The sequence below is a fragment of the Dinoponera quadriceps genome, unplaced genomic scaffold (assembly GCF_001313825.1).
Source record: "Dinoponera quadriceps isolate SergipeBrazil2010 unplaced genomic scaffold, ASM131382v1 scaffold1266, whole genome shotgun sequence".
Taxonomy (NCBI): Eukaryota; Metazoa; Arthropoda; class Insecta; order Hymenoptera; family Formicidae; genus Dinoponera; species Dinoponera quadriceps.
In genome coordinates this window covers 568,875-587,252 of record NW_014555494.1, presented here as the reverse complement: position 1 = coordinate 587,252, position 18,378 = coordinate 568,875, and the positions used below count along the sequence as shown (strand labels likewise).

General features: G+C 46.0%; 1 protein-coding gene across 5 annotated transcripts in view; it reads left to right on the top strand.

Annotated features, from left to right (window-relative positions):
* Window positions 1-18,378, top strand: part of LOC106744500 (serine/threonine-protein phosphatase 2B catalytic subunit 2-like) — a 161,194-nt gene that overhangs the window by 135,950 nt on the left and 6,866 nt on the right. For 3 of the 5 annotated variants that reach the window (XM_014619341.1, XM_014619339.1, XM_014619340.1), the window contains 3 exons: window positions 15,963-16,047; window positions 16,163-16,260; window positions 16,554-16,769. In XM_014619341.1, coding sequence (XP_014474827.1) covers window positions 15,963-16,047; window positions 16,163-16,260; window positions 16,554-16,747 — 377 coding nt within the window. In that variant the 3' untranslated portion in view covers window positions 16,748-16,769. Of the gene's footprint in view, window positions 1-3,195; window positions 5,492-15,962; window positions 16,048-16,162; window positions 16,261-16,553; window positions 16,770-18,378 lie in introns of those variants that run through there. The other 2 variants (XM_014619342.1, XR_001374451.1) reach the window with 2 other exon arrangements.

Below are 18,378 nucleotides of genomic sequence, written 5' to 3'. Positions count from 1 at the left end.
TCTCTCTCTCTCTCTCTCTCTCTCTCTCTTTTTTCCTCGATCGATCGACGAGAAAGTCAAAAGAGTTCGCGCACCTCCGGCGCCTCGACATATCGAAAGTCTTATTTAATTAACTGCTAACGCCGATCGGGATTCTCTCGACAATTTCCGGTCAGCTCCGCGCGACTCGGATTCATCACCGTCGCCGTCGGCTGCTGCGGATCTCCCCACCCATCGTACGTCGCTCTTTGCGCCTCTCTTCCGCGATGCTCCTCCGAGCGAGAAAGAGGCTTTCGGTCCGAAGGAGGCTCTGGAATGGCCCGGGAAGCTGTACCGATCGATAGAACGCACCGAGTTCCGTGAGATAACGAGGGAAGGCCACGGAGCATCGATCAAGCAGCCCCCTTAGAGCGCGATTCCGCCGACATCTTTATCCTTTCGCACGACCAGCTCTCGTTCTTACTGCAACGTTCCTGAATTCCGACGCGGGGGGATGCACGTTCGCGTTGCATGCATACACTCGCGGTTTACGATGAGCGAGAGTCGCGGAGCTCGTAGTTCCGTATGAAGAGGAATGTCGTGTCGGAGAGGGAGCGGGTCTTGAAGTTCGTCCTAAAACCCTCGGCTGTCGGAAAGAGCTGTCGTTATCGCGACATTACTGGGATCGGGGAGCCGAACGATGAAGTTCAGATCGGTCTCTGTGTCGCGCGCGAGTCCTCCGTTTATAATATTTGCGGCACCATTACTTGTAACTCGTAGATTATCGAAAGAGGATTTTCGCGGATAGCCACTCGTCTCAAACGTTTGTTTTTTTCTTTTTTTTTTTTCCACGAGCTGCGCAGGTAGGTGAGGTGAGATAATTAGGTAGGAGTCGAAGGGGGAAGACCAATCGGTTTTCCAGGACGAGATGAAGCTATCCCGAGATAAAGCCATTATTCAAAGGAAGAGGAAGAGAAAAAAAGGGGGGGAAGAAAATGCACTGAGCGCCGAGCTCGATTTGACGCTCGCTCGTCTCTCGGATTTCTCGCGAGGAGATTTACGCAACACAGACAGCGATTCCCGGACGGATCTCGTTGTTAAGGTATCCACGATGTTAGATGTTCCTCCGTGGTGCGGGAGGAGCGGGTAGGAACGACGTCCGGCAATAACTGAGTTCAGTCGCAGAAACAAAAAGGAAACTACCGCGCGGTAATCTCTGCGCAGGCTCATTTTTCACCTTTTCAGATGAACACCAGCTGCGACGTCACGCGTGTCCGCTTTTCTTATACATATTTTCCATCTCCCTCCCATCCTTCCGCCGGAACGCCCCGACTTTCTCGCCCCCAAGTGGAAACCCGGCGATCCCTCGTCTCGTTTTCGCAGGCCACACCCTCTGTCTCTCTCCCTCTCTCTCTCTCTCTCTCTATCCATCCATTTATTTATCTATCTCTCCCCATGACGACCGCGATCGATAAAAATTCGACGCGCCCGAAAATAAATTCACATCATCCGGACTGCTCGTTGAGAGTCAATTCCCGCTTTTGAACCGAGAGTCCCTCTCTCCCTCTTTAATTGGCCAGTGCGAAGCGGCTCTGGTCGCCGCCTCCGCAGGTCATGCGTTTTCATCGAGGCGCGGAAAAAGAATCCTTCCCCTTCTCACCTTATTTTCACACACCGTCGAGACTCGTAATAATCAAGCTATCGAACCGAAATTATTTCTCCCGGCTCGTCCTTATCCCGCGACGTAGTCGCGTCCTTCGATGTCGCCATCGTCGTCTTTTTCGTTGTCTTCGTCGTAGTGTTCTCGTCGTAGTCTCCGTCGTAGTCCTCGTTGTCTTCGTCTTCCGCTTCTCTCGTTCTCCCCGCTGCCCCCGCTCTCGACACGATCTCGAGAACAATTTCGAGAGACGTGCCGCCGCGCGCTCACGCTAATGCACGATGCACACCATTCTCGGGTGAGCAAAGCTGCAGAACACACTTTTCCACTTTTCCACGTGAAAATCATTCCGTTGACCGACATCCGACGCCGGGCATTAATTTTTTTCTTTCTTCTCTCTCACTCTCTCTCTCCCCTCTACGTACGTTATTATTTCAGTGTTCTCTCCTTCGTACGCATCGCGAAATCTCTCTATCTCTCTCTATCTCTATCTCTTTCACTCACTGTCACTCTGATCTGTCTCTCTCTCTCTCTCTCTTTTTCCCCTTCTCCTTGAATCTGCTCGTTTGTTATCGTCTTTATGCTTGAGTTATTACCCCTTTGAGTTATATTGAGTACGTATATCCTTTACTTGATTCGGTTTCTCCGCCAGTCACCGATACGTATCTTTTAATTACCAGTTTTCTTTCGCGCATGCTAGTGTATATATATATATATATACTTAGTATCTCTTAGGTAGGATTAACCGTGCGAATTAGTACCTAATAATAATATTGATAATAGCGCGCGAGGATCGCGAGAGGATCGCTCGCCAGTCTTTGCTGGTGATTGTGAATAAACTCCGAGCTATGAACCGCGGGTCGCCCTGACAGGATCGCGATTGGCAGCGTCCTCGAGCGATGTCGCGCGATGGCCGACTTATTAATCGATTTCTTCTTTTCTTTCAAACAGTTATTCCAGGAAACTTCTGTGTAGCGGTGTTGCGCCACGCACAATAATAATCTCTCTCACACGCGATGGCTAACCGTTGGCGTTACCGTCGAGATTACTTTCGTTCTGCCCGCGCAGAATAAATGTGTCACTCTGCGTGTATCTCGATTTTTCTCCGATGCTTTTTGCGTCGAAACTGCAGAGAGCGAACGTGAACGATTCTTTGGAAGTTTCGTCCCTCATACGTATAATTTGAAATCTACTGATTACTTATTGTTCGCGTGTAACGTCGGTCTTACGAATCGGGACGAAGTAATCTCTGACGCGGTCGAGCTTTGCCGAAGGCGATCGTACATCTACGTGATTTTTGTCATCGCTGAAAGAAAATGTGCAATGTTCGATTCAAGTAATTTCAATCGTTCGGAACGTTTTAACGACACACACGCAGCTTTGGAACGCGTTTTAATAATTATCCTTCCCCGTACGAATGATGCAATTGATTAATTCATTCTCTCTGTCATCTCTTCTATAATCAAAGACATTTAAGGTCGGATAGAGTAGTTGCGCGCTCGCTTCGGAAGGTTCGACAATTTCGACGCAGGTCGATCATCCTTATTACACTAATCAACTATATTTTTTCTATATTTCAGTATTACCGTATTCACACGCCTGTGATGACGAAATTGCGGGCATCCGTAATCGTTCACGCGAATTCCAGCGTTCGGCGAAGTCGCTCGCGTACAACGCGATCTTTCCGCATTTCATTATTTCGAGTCCGTTGTATAAAGTATCGCGAATACCTCACGGTTTATGTGTGTATGTGTGTATCCTCGTCACGACACAGTGAATTTTAATACGAATACTTTCCGTTTTTGCCACGTCGTGTCGGTAAGTACGTTTCCTGTGGGAATATTCCCGTCCGCTCGGAATACACACAACGCGAGCGATTCTTCATGATTCCCGGGAATTTGTTTCGTTAAATTACATGCGAAAAGTACCGGGGTAAATGTCATATCACACTCCCGGGAAAAGAAACAAAATATCGTCGCAGGCCGTAAACAATATTTTTGCACGCGCGCTCGGTAGATTCTCCGTGAACATTTTCGCGAGCAACTTCGCCTATTGTTCCGGGTCTTCGATGGCGGATTGAGCCGCTGAGCGGTGAGATCTTCTCCCCAGAATCTCAGACCGGGAAGATCTCCGTGAAGGACACTACATGTCATCATTCTCAATCATTCTCGCGAGGATTCTCACGCGCGTTCTTTCGCCGTTCTCGCCGTCCGACACAATCCGCCACTCGACGGACTCGTCCGACCGACGACCGAAAGAAAATGAAAAAAAAAAGAAAAACAATCAAAGATATATATATAACGACGATAGAAATTATCTAACGCACATGCTTGATTGAATGCCACTTACGCTGTGCACACATTTTTTCTTGTCTGTTCTATGTGTTGTTTTCTTTGCGCAACATTCTACAACCGCCTCTTCGCAACCACTACCATCACCAACTTACTACTACTACTACCACCAACCACCGACACCAACCAACCAATCAACCAAAACAACCATCCGCAAACCGTAAAAAAAAAAAATCAAAAACAAAACGTCTTCCCGTACCGGGCTGTGTCCGAACGAAAAAAAAAAATCTCTGCCACTCTCTATCTCTTCTCTTCGGCCGCATTTGACGCTGCTCTCACATTGTTGGTTACTTCTGTCCTTTTACTTACGTCCACGCTCACCATCGGTAAACCGACCATGGGCGCACCATGGCCGCCATGGTAACCCGATGGTAACCCGACGGTCCGGTCCGAATACGACCCCACCTACCATCGCGTACGGTGAGTTATTTTCTGTTGAAAGTGCGAGTAAGACCTACATACTATGATCTATCCTCTCTCTCTCTCTCTCTCTCTCTCTATCTATCTCTACTCTCTCTCTTTCTCTATCTCTCTGTACTCTATTTCTATCGGCCGTGTACGACGAACCCGCGGGGACTCAACGCCGTTTCCCTACCGAATAACGTACTGCTCGAAAGCGAATCTCTCGTTATTCGATACCGCCGTAACGAGACCCGGTAATTACGACGTAAGATAACTCCGGCCGCCGCTGTGCCGGAGAATTAACATTGATCAATAAACTTCGTTAACGGCGCGAAAGACAAAGACGCGGCGCCCTCACAGTGAAATCGGCGAAATTCGGAAGGGTCGGGAGAACCCTCCTGCTCCTCCGAAGGGCTGAAGAGATTTCAAAGGGTCGCGTACATTCGGTCACGATCGAAGGTAGTGGCGTTCAGTTCCCCGGCCGCAGTTGTCCACGATTCGAGAAGAACAGAGTATAACCAATCTAGGAAATCGTGTCTTAGCACCCCAATGGTTCCCGATTAGAATCGCGTTGCTCGGTCGTCGTTAGCCCTCTACTGCTACTCCGCTTTTATGTTCGAGAGAGAGAGAGAGAGAGGAAGTAGCGCGACTGTCCAAGTAGAAAAATGTTGGGGAAAAACTAGTCACTAGAAACTGAACAGTTTTTACTGGCTTGAATTAATCAGACTAACTGTTTAGGAATTGTCCAAAAAATACTGACTATTATTTCTTAGTCAGTTACTTGCCATAAACTATTTAAAAGTTAAAAAAAATTAGTAAGTTAATACCAGACAATTTCAGTTTCCAGCAAAAACTCTTAAAATTCTTGCTAGTGTTTCTTGGTCGTATCCTGGCCAGAAATTAGGCAAAATAATAAACAAATGAAATGCTGAAAATCTTATTAGGAACTGGTCTGAAGCTGGTTAGTTTTACTATCGAGTTATTGTCGAAACAAAAGTCCCCCGAACTTGTAAGTTTTTGCCAGTAAAACTGATCGGCTAGTTGGAGAATTACTGGCCAGTTACTGGCTAGAAACTGGTTTAATTTCTATTTGGGTGTGCTCTCTCTCTCTCTCTCTCTCTCTGTCTCTCTCTCTCTCTCAATCGTAGTGTATATTCGTCACCGGTTTCGCGTCGCCGCGCTTCTTCCGGAGAAGAAGAACGTCGACTCGATGTCCTCTCGAAGAATCCGACACGACGCGCGTCGTGAGAAATTCTAAGTTACGATTTCTTGCTCACTTCTTCGAAAATCTGTGAATCGCGTTGCATCGGTCCAAACAAATATCCAAACTATCGCGGGCTATCGGACTTGAGTTGACGATAGTAGTCGAGGGTTAAATGTCCACCATTGGGTACGCGATCCTTCCTACTCTCGATGGATCTCGATCCACGAGAGAGGGAAGCATCGACGAGAGAACGCGACGGCATAGGCGTCGCATCCGCCGTATGAAGGACGAGATAGCGTTCGTTCCAGGTTGTTTCGCGGTGGCGCCTATGACGGGGAACAACGTCGAAGGCCCGTCGTCGTAATGAGAGATTGAGCGACACGTTCGACCTGCATTCGGAAGATCGTTCGACACTTCGAGCCGATTTGATCGCTCCTGCCATCACCGATGGTGATGGTGATTGTTGTCCGCGTGGAACGCGCCCGGTGATGAACACCGGGTGCGATCGATGACACGCGCTCGTTTCAAGTACATAGAGAAAAGACTTTCTTCGGATTTAGTATTCTATTATATTCTATTTATTTGACTGAAATCTGTTTCACAGAAACAATATATATTTGTACGAAATATTATTTATCTGGATGAAAATTGTATTGTCTCGTTCAAGAAAACTCGATTATTTAACGGAAAGAACGCTATTATTTGAGATAATATCTTTTAACCAAATAAAATCTTATTTGATTACAATAAATATGTAAAATGAAGCAAATAATTTTTCTGTAATTATCTTTCGCTTCAAACGAATTTTTTATTTAAGATAAAGATACATATTCGTTGAAGAGTCTAACAATCGGTACTTATTAATCAAAACATTAGTTTATTCCGGAGCATGCCAGGGATGAAATTTGTTTGGATACGATAAAATTTATTAAATTTGAAGAAATCTTCTTCTCAGTGTAGAGTTCAAGCGAAGTTACATAGTTTGCGAGTGAGCGAGAGGCGAGATGCGACGAGAGCGCATCTGCCACACAAGTCGGTTTGAAGGGACAGGCTTTGAAAGAAAACTGTTTCTGGGAAGCCCGATAGAGCACTAGAGAGTAGTCCTGCGAGCGTTTTAGTGAGCACAGGTTTGTTGACGAGAGGAAAAACGAATCGTGCGGAATCAGGTCGAATTGATCGCTTGGCGGGTCGAGTAGTCCTGCGTTCTCCCGCAGGCCTCGAGTTTAATGTCGAGTGACTTTTGCCAGAAAAAATTTCAGTTCGCCGAAACGACGATATCGAGGGACGATATCGATGCGTCGTGTTCTTTAAGTTCAACGTTCGAACGAGACGTTTCCAATTTTTGCACCGGGATCGCGATGATCTCCAATTTTGTCTCTCTCTCTCTCTCTCTCTCTGTCGGCGCTTCAATATTGACTTTCGCGGCTTCCGTTAATCGGCCGTTCGGCTGATCTGTTTGTTGATATTTACGGGAATATCGTCGCAGACGACGATGTCGGAAACGTACGAACGAACGTTTTCCGAGGGATATCTCGACGATCTCTCTCGAGATTGCACGACGGGCCTCCACGTACGAAGCTCGGTGCCAGACTGCGTTTTGATAAATGTTAGCTCGGTAGACAACTGTCGCAATGGCGTGCGCTCGGCCCATCGAAAATAACACGCGGATCGCGTTACAGACCGATCACTGCACACGGTTCATTAGGATCCGCCGTTTCTACTGTCGCCTCGCGAACTTCGCTCGAGTGCATTTTCTCCACGGCTATTCTCGGCGACTTTATCGGCATAATCGCCGGTATCGCCGCCGGTTCGATCGCGACGTCATCAACGACGAGGGAAACTTTCGTTACGATTTTCAAATGATTTCGTTGTCAGCAGCAGGGGTGTTGGGTTGTGAACTTTGAATTTTTTTTTTCAGGTAAAATGAAACGATTTTCTATTTTCGTGTTATAATTTGGTGAAGTAATGTGTGCGAAGAGCAAAATAGAACATCATGGATCATCATGACTCACATACAAAGTATCACAAATGCCTGGCCGCTACTTAGAAAATCGGAAATGTTCGATTTTCGACTTGATGCTTATATATGTATGTAAGGTCGAAAATCATATGTCCGGCATCATATTTGCTTGGTAATTATAATTAGAGTCACTTGTACACTGAATGAAAAAAGTACTACCCTTCAAGTAGTATTTATTTGATTCAAGTAAGATAGTTACTTCAATACTCTTTGACAAATATTTATTAAATGTAGAAATATAATTACTATATTCAATATAATATTTTTTTCGTATAAGTAGGTATTTGTATGTGTTAAAAGTAGGATTGGGTAAATTAACTTTTTTTTTAAGTTAAAAATCATCTAAAAACTAAATAATTAAAAGTTAAAATTAAAATTAACTTATTAAAGTTAAAATTTAATTATGCAAATATATATATATATTAGAAAAAAGATAATTAGATTGGAAGTTTACATATATATATGTGAAGCATAATTAACTAAACTTCTAACTTAAATCAATTTACCCAACCCTGATTAAAAGAATTCCGACAAATATTAAATTCATAATATTGAGAGTTGCAGAATTTATTTTTATAAAATATTTACTGGGCAGAAAATTCGAAATTTAAAATCACTAAGTTTCTTTGCGGAAAAGAAGTGTTAAATACTTCTAGCAAACACTCTCTCAAACTTATAGAACCATGTTACACTTACACACAGTAATTCATTTACAAATTAAGATATCACTGCGTTCGAATATTTGCTATTTACAAATTATTAAAATACGCATAAATTGACGAAAACATTACTTGATTGAAGAAACCGAAGAACAGGTAATCACACTTATTTGATTCTATTTTTTCCACGTACGATTTCCAACTTTGCATGTATAAGCACAGAGTCAACAATTATGTGCTCGCAATCTAGAGGATAGTCAGGCATTTGTGTGCATTGTCTCATAAAATTATAACGGCGTAAGAATGCACAGTTTCGTTTCATTTCGCTCAAAAAAGAAATTCGAAATCAAATATTATACAACCCGATAATATCGAGCGCGCGCTTCGAAACGATTGTATTGTGCGCGTCACGCGCGCAATTACAGTCATCGAGGTTTTCGCGAGCTCTCGCGCTTGTTGAAACAATACCGTCATGAAACATTAAAGCCGTGTAATATTGGCGTTACCGTAATCCATACGTTTATTTTCGCTCGCGATACTGTCGGGTCTGTCGCCAGCACCTCCGCCGCCGCGCGTTCAGAAATTGTATCCGAATTATTGTTACATTATACGTGTGTATGGATACACGTATATATACACACATAGGGCTGCATAATAGCCTTGGCGCATGCGGTATAATCAGGTTACCGGCATTTTCTAACCGTACGCATATATTTATTTCCAAATATTCACGAGAAATTCATCCCCGTGGTGGTGGCGATGATCAACACTTCTCGCTTGACGCTTCTCTCTTTTCCTCTCGGAACGAGCGATCAGTAATAAATCAGTGAATGCGCGTGCGATTAGAAAAATCCTAATAACCTGGTTTACATTCGCACGTTAAGGCTATTATGCCGCGCCCGCCGGTATATATTTGCGTCAGTCACGGTTGTTCGATTATCGAATCCTGCTGTTTTGTGCACGACGAGCAGACGCGCCGTTGCGACAAGTTACACGTGTGCGTAATCGTGCGCTGACACATAAATGTTATAGAGAACAAAAAGCTTGATCTGTTGTATAAGTTAAGTAGTTGACGTACGTCACGTTGTATGTGCCGCATCCTCTGGTTCGTAAGCGCGCGTGTGTTCGACGACGATCGACGGATGATGATCGACACGGTCCGACCGAACGACGCGCGTTTTCCCCGGCTTCTCCCGCGGCCAAGGACGCGACGGGAAATATCTGCAAGAAGGTCCACCCCATTTTTTTTTCGTCTATTGCGCGATTTCGAGCGCCACGCCGTTACAAATTGCCCGAAAATGGCATCGGGCGCGAGTCGCGCGGAAATTCGGCGAGCTGGGAAATCGCGCGCGCGCTCTTTGATCGCGACGGCCGAACGCTAATTCTCGACGTGCCCCGCCGGCTCTCTCTCTCTCTCTCTCTCTCTCTCTCTCTCTCTCTCTCTATCGATTTGCCGCGCAACGGAAACCAGGTGATTTCGAGTCGAGTCGTTCTGCTTCGCGAGACGCGCGCGGTTTAAGGAGGTTGTAAAGTAAAATGAGTTTGATATAAGGATTCGATAAAACTTGCACTATGTGTGCGTTGGAATGTTACCTAACGTGTGCAATCAGAAGAAGATTGTCCATCCGAGCACTGAAATATTTGCAACTGAAGTCGACACTTTTTATACGTGTTTCGTGAGAGATCAGCATGCTATTTTTAATTTTCCTCTTTGACATCTCTTCTAAACTAAAAGTAAGATTTTGATTTAAAAAAACTACTATGTATTAAAGACTAATATGCTATATTACACACAAATTTCAGAATTATTCAGAATTATTCATTTTGTTTTGAAAATACAGCGGCGTGAAATTCATAATTTATAGTTACACTCGTAATATATTATGTACATATTCAAACACTTAAAAAAAATATATATATATATATATAACCCTTTTAGTGCCGGGCGAAAAAGAGGTGCTTATGCGAAGATAACCGGCCGATTTTACTAGGATTTGGTAAAAGGCTCATAAAAACCAAACGAAAAGCAATATTTAAAAATTATTTATTTTAATTCTCTCGTAATGAAATTAGACTATTTATAACGTATTTTAAATTTATTTTGATAGAGATCTCTCGCAATGCGAATAGTAAAGCGCTACAAGGTGCGGGCCGATATATCGGCTCTGGCACTTCTCGCTGGTGTAGCAGGAGCCGATATATCGGCTCCCGGCACTAAAAGGGATATATATTTATTTATTTATTATTTTCACTTCATTTGAAATTAACATTTATTTAGACAGCGAAATGTATGGGAACGTAATTTTGCTTGACGAGTAACTAAATTTACGAGTGGCTTCCTCGATGCGCCGCTGAAAATAGAATACCGAGGCTTGCAACCTCCTTAAGGGCGTAAGTCACTTTGCGTTGATTGCACGCCTTGCGCGGTTCCACGTCCGGTTCCGACGGATCAGCAGAATTCCACCAAGCGCGCGCGGTAACGCGGTCTCGGCTGATAAACTCGCGGAAAATAATCTCCTCGCGCGAAGATTGCTGATATAAAGTACCGTGCCGGGCTTCGCGACTGCGATGACGAATCTCAACGTTACCGCTTTTCGCTCGGTTTCCGCGCGCGCACAGATCGGAGACCTCGCGAGCGAACGGAAACCCCCTCCCTCCCCGGTATTTAATCCAACGGAATTTTGGATTACGCGAGATATGTCGCGAATTAAGTAATTCCCGATAAGCTACCGGGGAGGGATAATCGCCGGCGGTTAATTATAGAAAGTGCCGGTTTCCGATCGACCCCGCCGCGATGTGTGTAATCTTAGCGCGACATCGCGGCTAACACGGCTCCACTTATTCGAGGGATCTCGTTGATTAAGGATTAACGATCCGTCAACGCTGCGGCGAGAACGCGCAGCGGCGAAGCAACGTGTTAGCGATTCCGAGCGCCCGCCCGTGTGATGATCTCTCGGCTTGTCGGTAATCCCGTAACGTTGATTTATTTATTTATTTATTTACACGTGCGGGAAAATTTCCTCTCTTTGCGTAAAAAAAAAAAAGAAAAATAACAAGTACCGCTGATCGACTCGTCGCGACAGCGTTGCCGGCCGAAAAAGTTACTGAAAAAGAAGTACAAAGCCGGTCAAAGAAACTTGCGAAGAACGAGGCGGATTGAAATTTCGTCAATTCCAACGCGGCCGAGCGAGCAAGCATGCTGACAAATCGTGCGATACGTTATCGTGACAGCGGTCTATCCAAGGACCTCGCAGATCCGAGCCGTATAAATCGTTGGAGAACCGGAAACCGCGCGGGCGCGCGAAGCGACAACGACTTCGGCGTTTCGTCGCCGCGCGCGAGAACCGAGACGTCGATATTTTTGCCGCTCGTTTCTTGCCGTCGTTGCTTGCGCGACTTAACCGGGAATACGCGGACGAGGACGGAACGGGAATTTCCAGCGGACATCGTCGACGAACGGAAATTCTCACGCGACGGAAAACAACGCAACGAGACGAAATATCGCGCCGTAATACCGTGAGAGCCTGCGGGGAAAGACCATCATCGGCATGTAATATTGGACGGAGCAGCAAGATCTTTTTGATCTTTCATGTTGGCGGATCTAGAAGGAGAGCGGTAAACGTTTGGACACGGAACTCTCTTTCTGCTATCTTTTCATTGGCCGAATTCTGTCTGACGAGAACGGGATCAGCACTGCGGTCTTACAAGTTGGCAACGTCCTTAACGCGTTGCAATCTATAAATGTGTCAGGTCCTCGGCAGAACGGCTGGCTTATACTTTCAAAACAATGTTTTATACCCTCGATCTTTGTCTAAATTATCGTTTTCTTTACTTACTTTTTTTTTATTATTATTATACTACGGTTTGTCACGCACATCAGTCACAAACAGAATGGCTTTTTGGTTCAAGACTCAAGACGGTCATTGTGTGTCACTTAAAGACGAAAACTTAAGGTGTGAAAAATTGTCTTGAGCCGATAAGTCAGCCATTCTGCCGAGGTCCTAACGCTGCAGTGAAAAATGAGTTTGGTTGGATCTATCAGAGACAACGGAGAAGCGAACTCGTTTTGGTCGAAGGAAACGGAATTTCTGCAACAAAGAGAGGCTATTACCTGGCTTACGAGAACCAAAGCCAAAGCTGTTGTCTGAGCGAAATAAGTATTTTATTAGGGATCCACGATGCCAAATCTTGGGTTGAGTTGTTGACCGGGTATAAAAGTTACTAGAAATTACTGGAAATTTAGTAGCATTCGTTCATTTCTTATTTTCTTCATCTTATAAAGCTTGACGAACACTCGAATTGTTTGTTCCTTACTCCTCGTGTCCCTGGTGGTAAATTAATATCATTGCATTCCAGCGACGATATATTGAATTAGGCTATGAGCAATGCACATACAGTGGCATCATCAGGGAGTAGACCACATTCGAAGTGCCTGTTGTTGTTCACCCGGAATGAAAGTTCACTTTTGCTCCGGTGGCTTCGAAAAAGTTACCTCCCTTTCCTTTTACCTCCATGAATTTATTCGGCGATGATTCTTATTTCTTCGCAACCGAAGAGAGGACGCGCAATGGATCGAAACGTCTTTTATTTGTAATTGCAATATTTATTTCGCTCGAAATACAATGGCTCTCCGGTAGGCCAGAAAATATTTCCTTTTATCATTTTGGAGCCAATAATAACTTTTGTATTACAAAATTTCTCATTCTCGTGTGAAGCAAATTTAGTTCTTCTAACCAGAAATTCCGTTTCCTTCAACTAAGAAGCGCGTTCGGCTGTCCAGATCGTAGATCCAGATGGATCCAGCCAAATTCATTTTTCCGTGTGCACGTAACCGTCACGTAAAACTAAAATTGTTACATAGGTAATAAATAATTACCAAGTGCGGTTTCTACTTGTGCAATGTTTATTATGCAAAAGAATGTTCAAAATTTTCAAATGCCTCATGGCCTCCGGTTTACACGAGTCTGTACTAATCCACACATCTTCTCGTCTCTTTCTGCGTCTGTCAATACGATTTCGATCCCACCTTCCGTCTTCAGTGCCACAAGTCGACGGGGAAAACGCGAAACGGTCGTCGCGATCAGGCCGGAGAAAACGCGACGCGCAGGGAACGGACCGTCCTCGTTATGGTAAAAACGCTACGCTTAGAGAGTAAAGCCAGCGGCACACAATGCTTGTTTCCGTGCTGGATTGTTTGCTGGATGGAAATACTGCGTTTTGATTGGTGCATTGCCATCCATTTTTGGAAATGCACCAATCAGTGTGCCGCTGGCTTTACTTCTGCGACGATAGCTACGCGCGAGAGAGCTACTTTCGAGCTACTAGCTTCCACACACGAGGTTCTTTCTTTCTTTCTCTCCCCCCTTTTTTTTTATTTTATTTTCGTCAACGATCCTTCCCCCTTCTTTTAACGCGAATATATGCGCGCTATACCGTGGCCTGTGCTGCGACGAGAAGTAGGCGAATGCAAATGTCTTCCTCTTCCCGCGCTTCTTCTTCGCTAACGGAAGATCTTTAATGACGCTACACGAACGTATTACTCCTCGTTAAGGTATCGTGCACAATCGATCGAGCGGCGAGCTCGGCTGTTGGCGTCAATTAAACGAGCGAACGAACATACCGATGGCTCGGTGCAAATGAGTTGCCACTCCGGTAACGTGCGGTGCTCCTTTATCCCTCTATCTCTCTCTTTTTTTATTCCATTTTTTTTTTCTTCCTCTTTTCACGCGGGGATCGCCCCGTCGTAAGCCCCTTCCGGCCGCAGAGCGAAGAAACATACGTAGCGGGCGGAAAAACGCGCCGGATTAAAGAACGATCGCGGCTCGCATTCGAAACGGCGAAATTTCACCGCCAACGATGACGGAAACGCGGGGCGATTTACACAGCACGCGCGCGACGTATCAACGGGGATTGAATTCGAGACGCAACTCGGCCCTCGAATCTCGTCGACGGCCCGCGTGTCTCTCTCTCTCTCTCTCTCTCTTCCTCGCTTCGAGGCGACACGAGAATAACCCTCTCGCACCTCTCGGCGTCGCGACCCCTTTGCACCGAGCCAGCTCGAGGTAGCAAGCAAAATGCCAAGGGGAAGTTGGTAACGAATAAAAGTTTGTAGTGCGACCGATGGTGCGTACGTTTCGCGCTTATTCAGCATGTGCATGTCTCTTTTCTCTCTCGCATCGAGTTTGCGCTATTGATCTTGATATGCGCGTAAGTACACGAACAAACGCATACACACAGTATAATATGTCTCTATGAGAAATTTACACACTGTGTATATATGTATATATATATGTATATATATGTATATATACATACACGCACGTTTACGCAGCTTCTAGTGCACTCGCGCGTGCGCGTTCGCAACCACGTGCATCTGCGCGTTCTCTCTCTCTCTCTCTCTCTCTCTCTCTCTCTCTCTCTCTCTCTCTCTCCGACTTTGTTCTCTCCGTTCTTGCACGGAGAGAAGAAATTTCGCTAGAACGGCAAATATTTGTCAATATAGTGACAGCAAAAGAAAATTTGTTCAGACAGTAAAAAATTTGTTTGGACAGCAGAAAGATTCGTTAAGAGTATTAATTGTCCGTACATCCAGCAAATAGCAATTAGTGTTCTTAACGAATCTTCCTGCTGTTCAAACAAATTTTTTGTTGTCTAAATAAATTTGTTTTTTGCTGTCACTAATATTAACAAACATTTGCTGTTCTCGCAAAATTTATTCACTCCGTGTGAATTCGATGATGTATTATCACGCGAAAAAATGCGTTTTATCACGGAAGGGGGGGGGGAGGGAGAGAGAGAGAGAGAGAGGGAGGAGGAGAAGCGCGCATCTTTTGTGAACGCGACGAATTGCGCGCTCTCGCGATTTCCTTCGTTTTTTTTCTCTCTCTCTCTCTCTCTCTCTCTCTCTTTCTCTCTCTTTTTTATCGTTACTATACGCGGCCGCTTACACGCATTCGCCCGCGACGTGCACGGACTACTTTGCCTGTAACGTTAGCATTGTTGTCTTGGCGTGACGAGAATAACGAGTGATTATTAATAACGTAATAGAGAGCGGTAAGCTCTGTGGTATGAATAACGTAGCAGTGGTTATAACGTACATGAATCGGCGAGTATCATCGCAGGTGATTTGCACTCGCGGCTATGAAGGACGCGAGGCAAATCGGTGACGGCGACGTGGCGCGCGAACGCCGAACGCTCTAATGCAAATCTCGGTTAAATTTGCGAAAATACTTCGTACGACGCGCTCTCTCGCGTAGCATCGCGCGTGTAAAACGACATAAAAAGTCGAAACTCACACTGTAAAAGATCTTGTGCAAGTATAAATGTCCACTGGAATTCACGTGCTACTTCAACAAGGTGAGAATATGTTAAAAAATAATATGTTAATTTAACATATACTTGTGTATTTCTTAATATATTCCCGTGTTAAAAATAACACAAAAATTTCAGTAGGCCGTTATTTACACAAAATTTTTTACCGTGTATGAAATATAATGTCTTTCTCTTTCTCTCTCTCTATCTCTCTCTCTCTCTCTCTATATATATATATATATATAATTTATCTCTTTTCTTTCTTCTTCGCTTTAATTTGATTCTTAATTGACAGTATCAATCGCCTCCGCCATGTCGATCGTCACCGGATGATCCGGTCGCGAATGATCTTACGTCGTTACCATACGGATGTCACAAGACGTGTCTCTCGTATTTATAGGTGCAGCAGCTAATCTACGTAAGGAAGTCATCAGAAATAAGATCAGAGCCATTGGTAAAATGGCACGTGTCTTCTCCGTCCTGAGGTAAGCGAGCGATGAGATTGCGCGCGCCTTAAATCAGAATTTCGTTTCGCGAGGTGCGCACGATAAGGAAAAAAAAAAGGGCGACTTACGCGACGGGGTTCTTTCTTCTTTGCAGAGAGGAGAGCGAGAGCGTGCTACAGCTGAAGGGTTTGACGCCGACCGGAGCTCTACCGCTTGGCGCATTGTCCGGCGGCAAAACTTCCTTGAAAAATGGTGAGGAATCGTATCAGTCCCAACGTCGACGCGTTACAGCGTTCGACGGCGTGAAATGCGCTTACGCGAACGATCGAAAAGTCGTGTTAATTCAATCTCGTGCTTGAAAAAGACGCGAAGAGGAGGGACAAATCTTCATTGTTTGCGGACTATATACGGCGTTCCTCTTTACGTAATGATATCGCATTCGGGTAATTTCGAGAAAATTCAATCCTCGCTCTATATAATCTCCTCTGACATTCTTCTCTCCCCTCTTTGTTTTTTCGCCCCGTTCTCTTCCACCCCGGGCTCAGCTCTCCAAGGCTTCTCGCCGAATCATAAAATCACCACATTCGCCGAGGCTAAGGGCCTGGACGCCATAAACGAAAGAATGCCACCAAGGAAGGACGCGCCGCCCACGCCGGTGAACGAGGAAAAGCCCGTGACAAAGCCGCCGCCTCCTGCGGGAGACAAGCGGGACCACAACACGCCGCAACCGCAATCGTGAGCCCCACACTCGTCCAATCAAGGTACGCGTCCGAGCCAGCCGCCAGTGTCCTAAGCGCCTAAGCGAGAGAAAGAGAGAGACGGAAGGCGCCGCGTGCACCGTCTCTGTCGGCTCGCTCGCTCGCGAATTTTACGGGGCTGTTCCGAACACACGCCGTTCCGGGCACGTCGCGCAGCGAGAGGGTCAACTGTCGGAAGAGGGAAAAGAAAGGAAGTTTCGCGCGCATCGTCGTCCGAAGAGGAACGCGCGCGTCGCCGGCGAGAGGTTTTCTCTCACGATCTTCCGCTGTTTTCAGGTGGCGTGGACGGGTCCTAAAGACCCCCCGGCGCTATCGCCGCCACCACCGAACATTGCGTACCATTGCTCGTCTCTTCCCCCGGCTGTTACAACCAACAGTGCGCTGTTCATCGAGTCAGGAGAAGCCATCGCAAGAGGAAAATCGAAGGAGCGAACGAACGGACGGACGGGAGCGGAAAGCGCGATTTCTCTCGTCGTCGTCCACAGACGCAACGTTTCTCCAAACGCCGAGCGTGAGATCGGCCACGCTCGGGCGCGCGCGTGGCGAGAGAAGACAACGAGCGAAGAGAGAAGGAGCCGCGCGCATACGATCGAGATACACGTATATATACACACACACACAAACATACACACGCGCGCGTCCGGCCGGGCGTTTCAGCGGGACTCCTCTCCGCCGAGGATCTGCCTCCGTATCTTTTCGCGTGTACACTCTCTCGCGAATAGAGCGAAAACGCCTCCCTTCTGCGATGAGCGCGCGCGCTACGTCCTCCGATATCTCTCTCTCTCTCTCTTTCTTTCTCTTTCTTTCTCGGCCGTTCGCGCGATTCTTTCTCGCTCTCTTCTTCTCGCTCTCATTCGCTCATGCATTCACTCACCTCCTGCTCGCTCACTCGTTCACTTACTCATTCACTCGCTCATCTCGCCTCTCCTATCGCAGTCTCGCTCTTTCCTCCTCCCGGCCATCCGTGTGTCCCACGGGGACACTACATCGCGCACACGCCCACAACGGTATCGATGAGCGTCCGCGAGCAATGTGTAATCTAGGTAGATTCGTTACGCGTCGGTTGGGTCAGATGTCACGCACGTGAAGGACGATTCTAGACGCTATATTCCTCTCTCGTCCCGGCGCGAAAACGAGGAGGAGAGAGAGAGATAGAGTGACGAGAGGGAGGGGGGGGGAGACGGAGTGAACGGCTCGTGCGCGGTTAATGTCTAATGAGAAACAGTGGTAGACAGCATAGACAGTGTGCGGAAGGGAAAGAGGGAGAGAGAGTGTGCGTGAAAGAGAGAAAGAAGAGAGGGTGAGAGGAGGAGAGAAAGAGAGAGAGAGAGAGAGAGAGAGAGAACGGACGAGCGGTCTCCGCCAAAGAAACAAAAAAGGCAGCTGGCCTGTCGGTACACGGCGGAGCTTCCGGTTTTAGGATTTCACTAGGTTCTCTCTCTTAAGATGTCTGCCCTGGAGTGATGCAAGGGCGTCCCCCCATGCACGGGGTGGGGTTACTTAAATCTTAAGTCGAGCTAAGCTTAGGGCTAAGTCGTAAGTTATATATCGGAGAATTTATTTAATATACATAAAATATAAATATCATATTATATATATATATATATATATA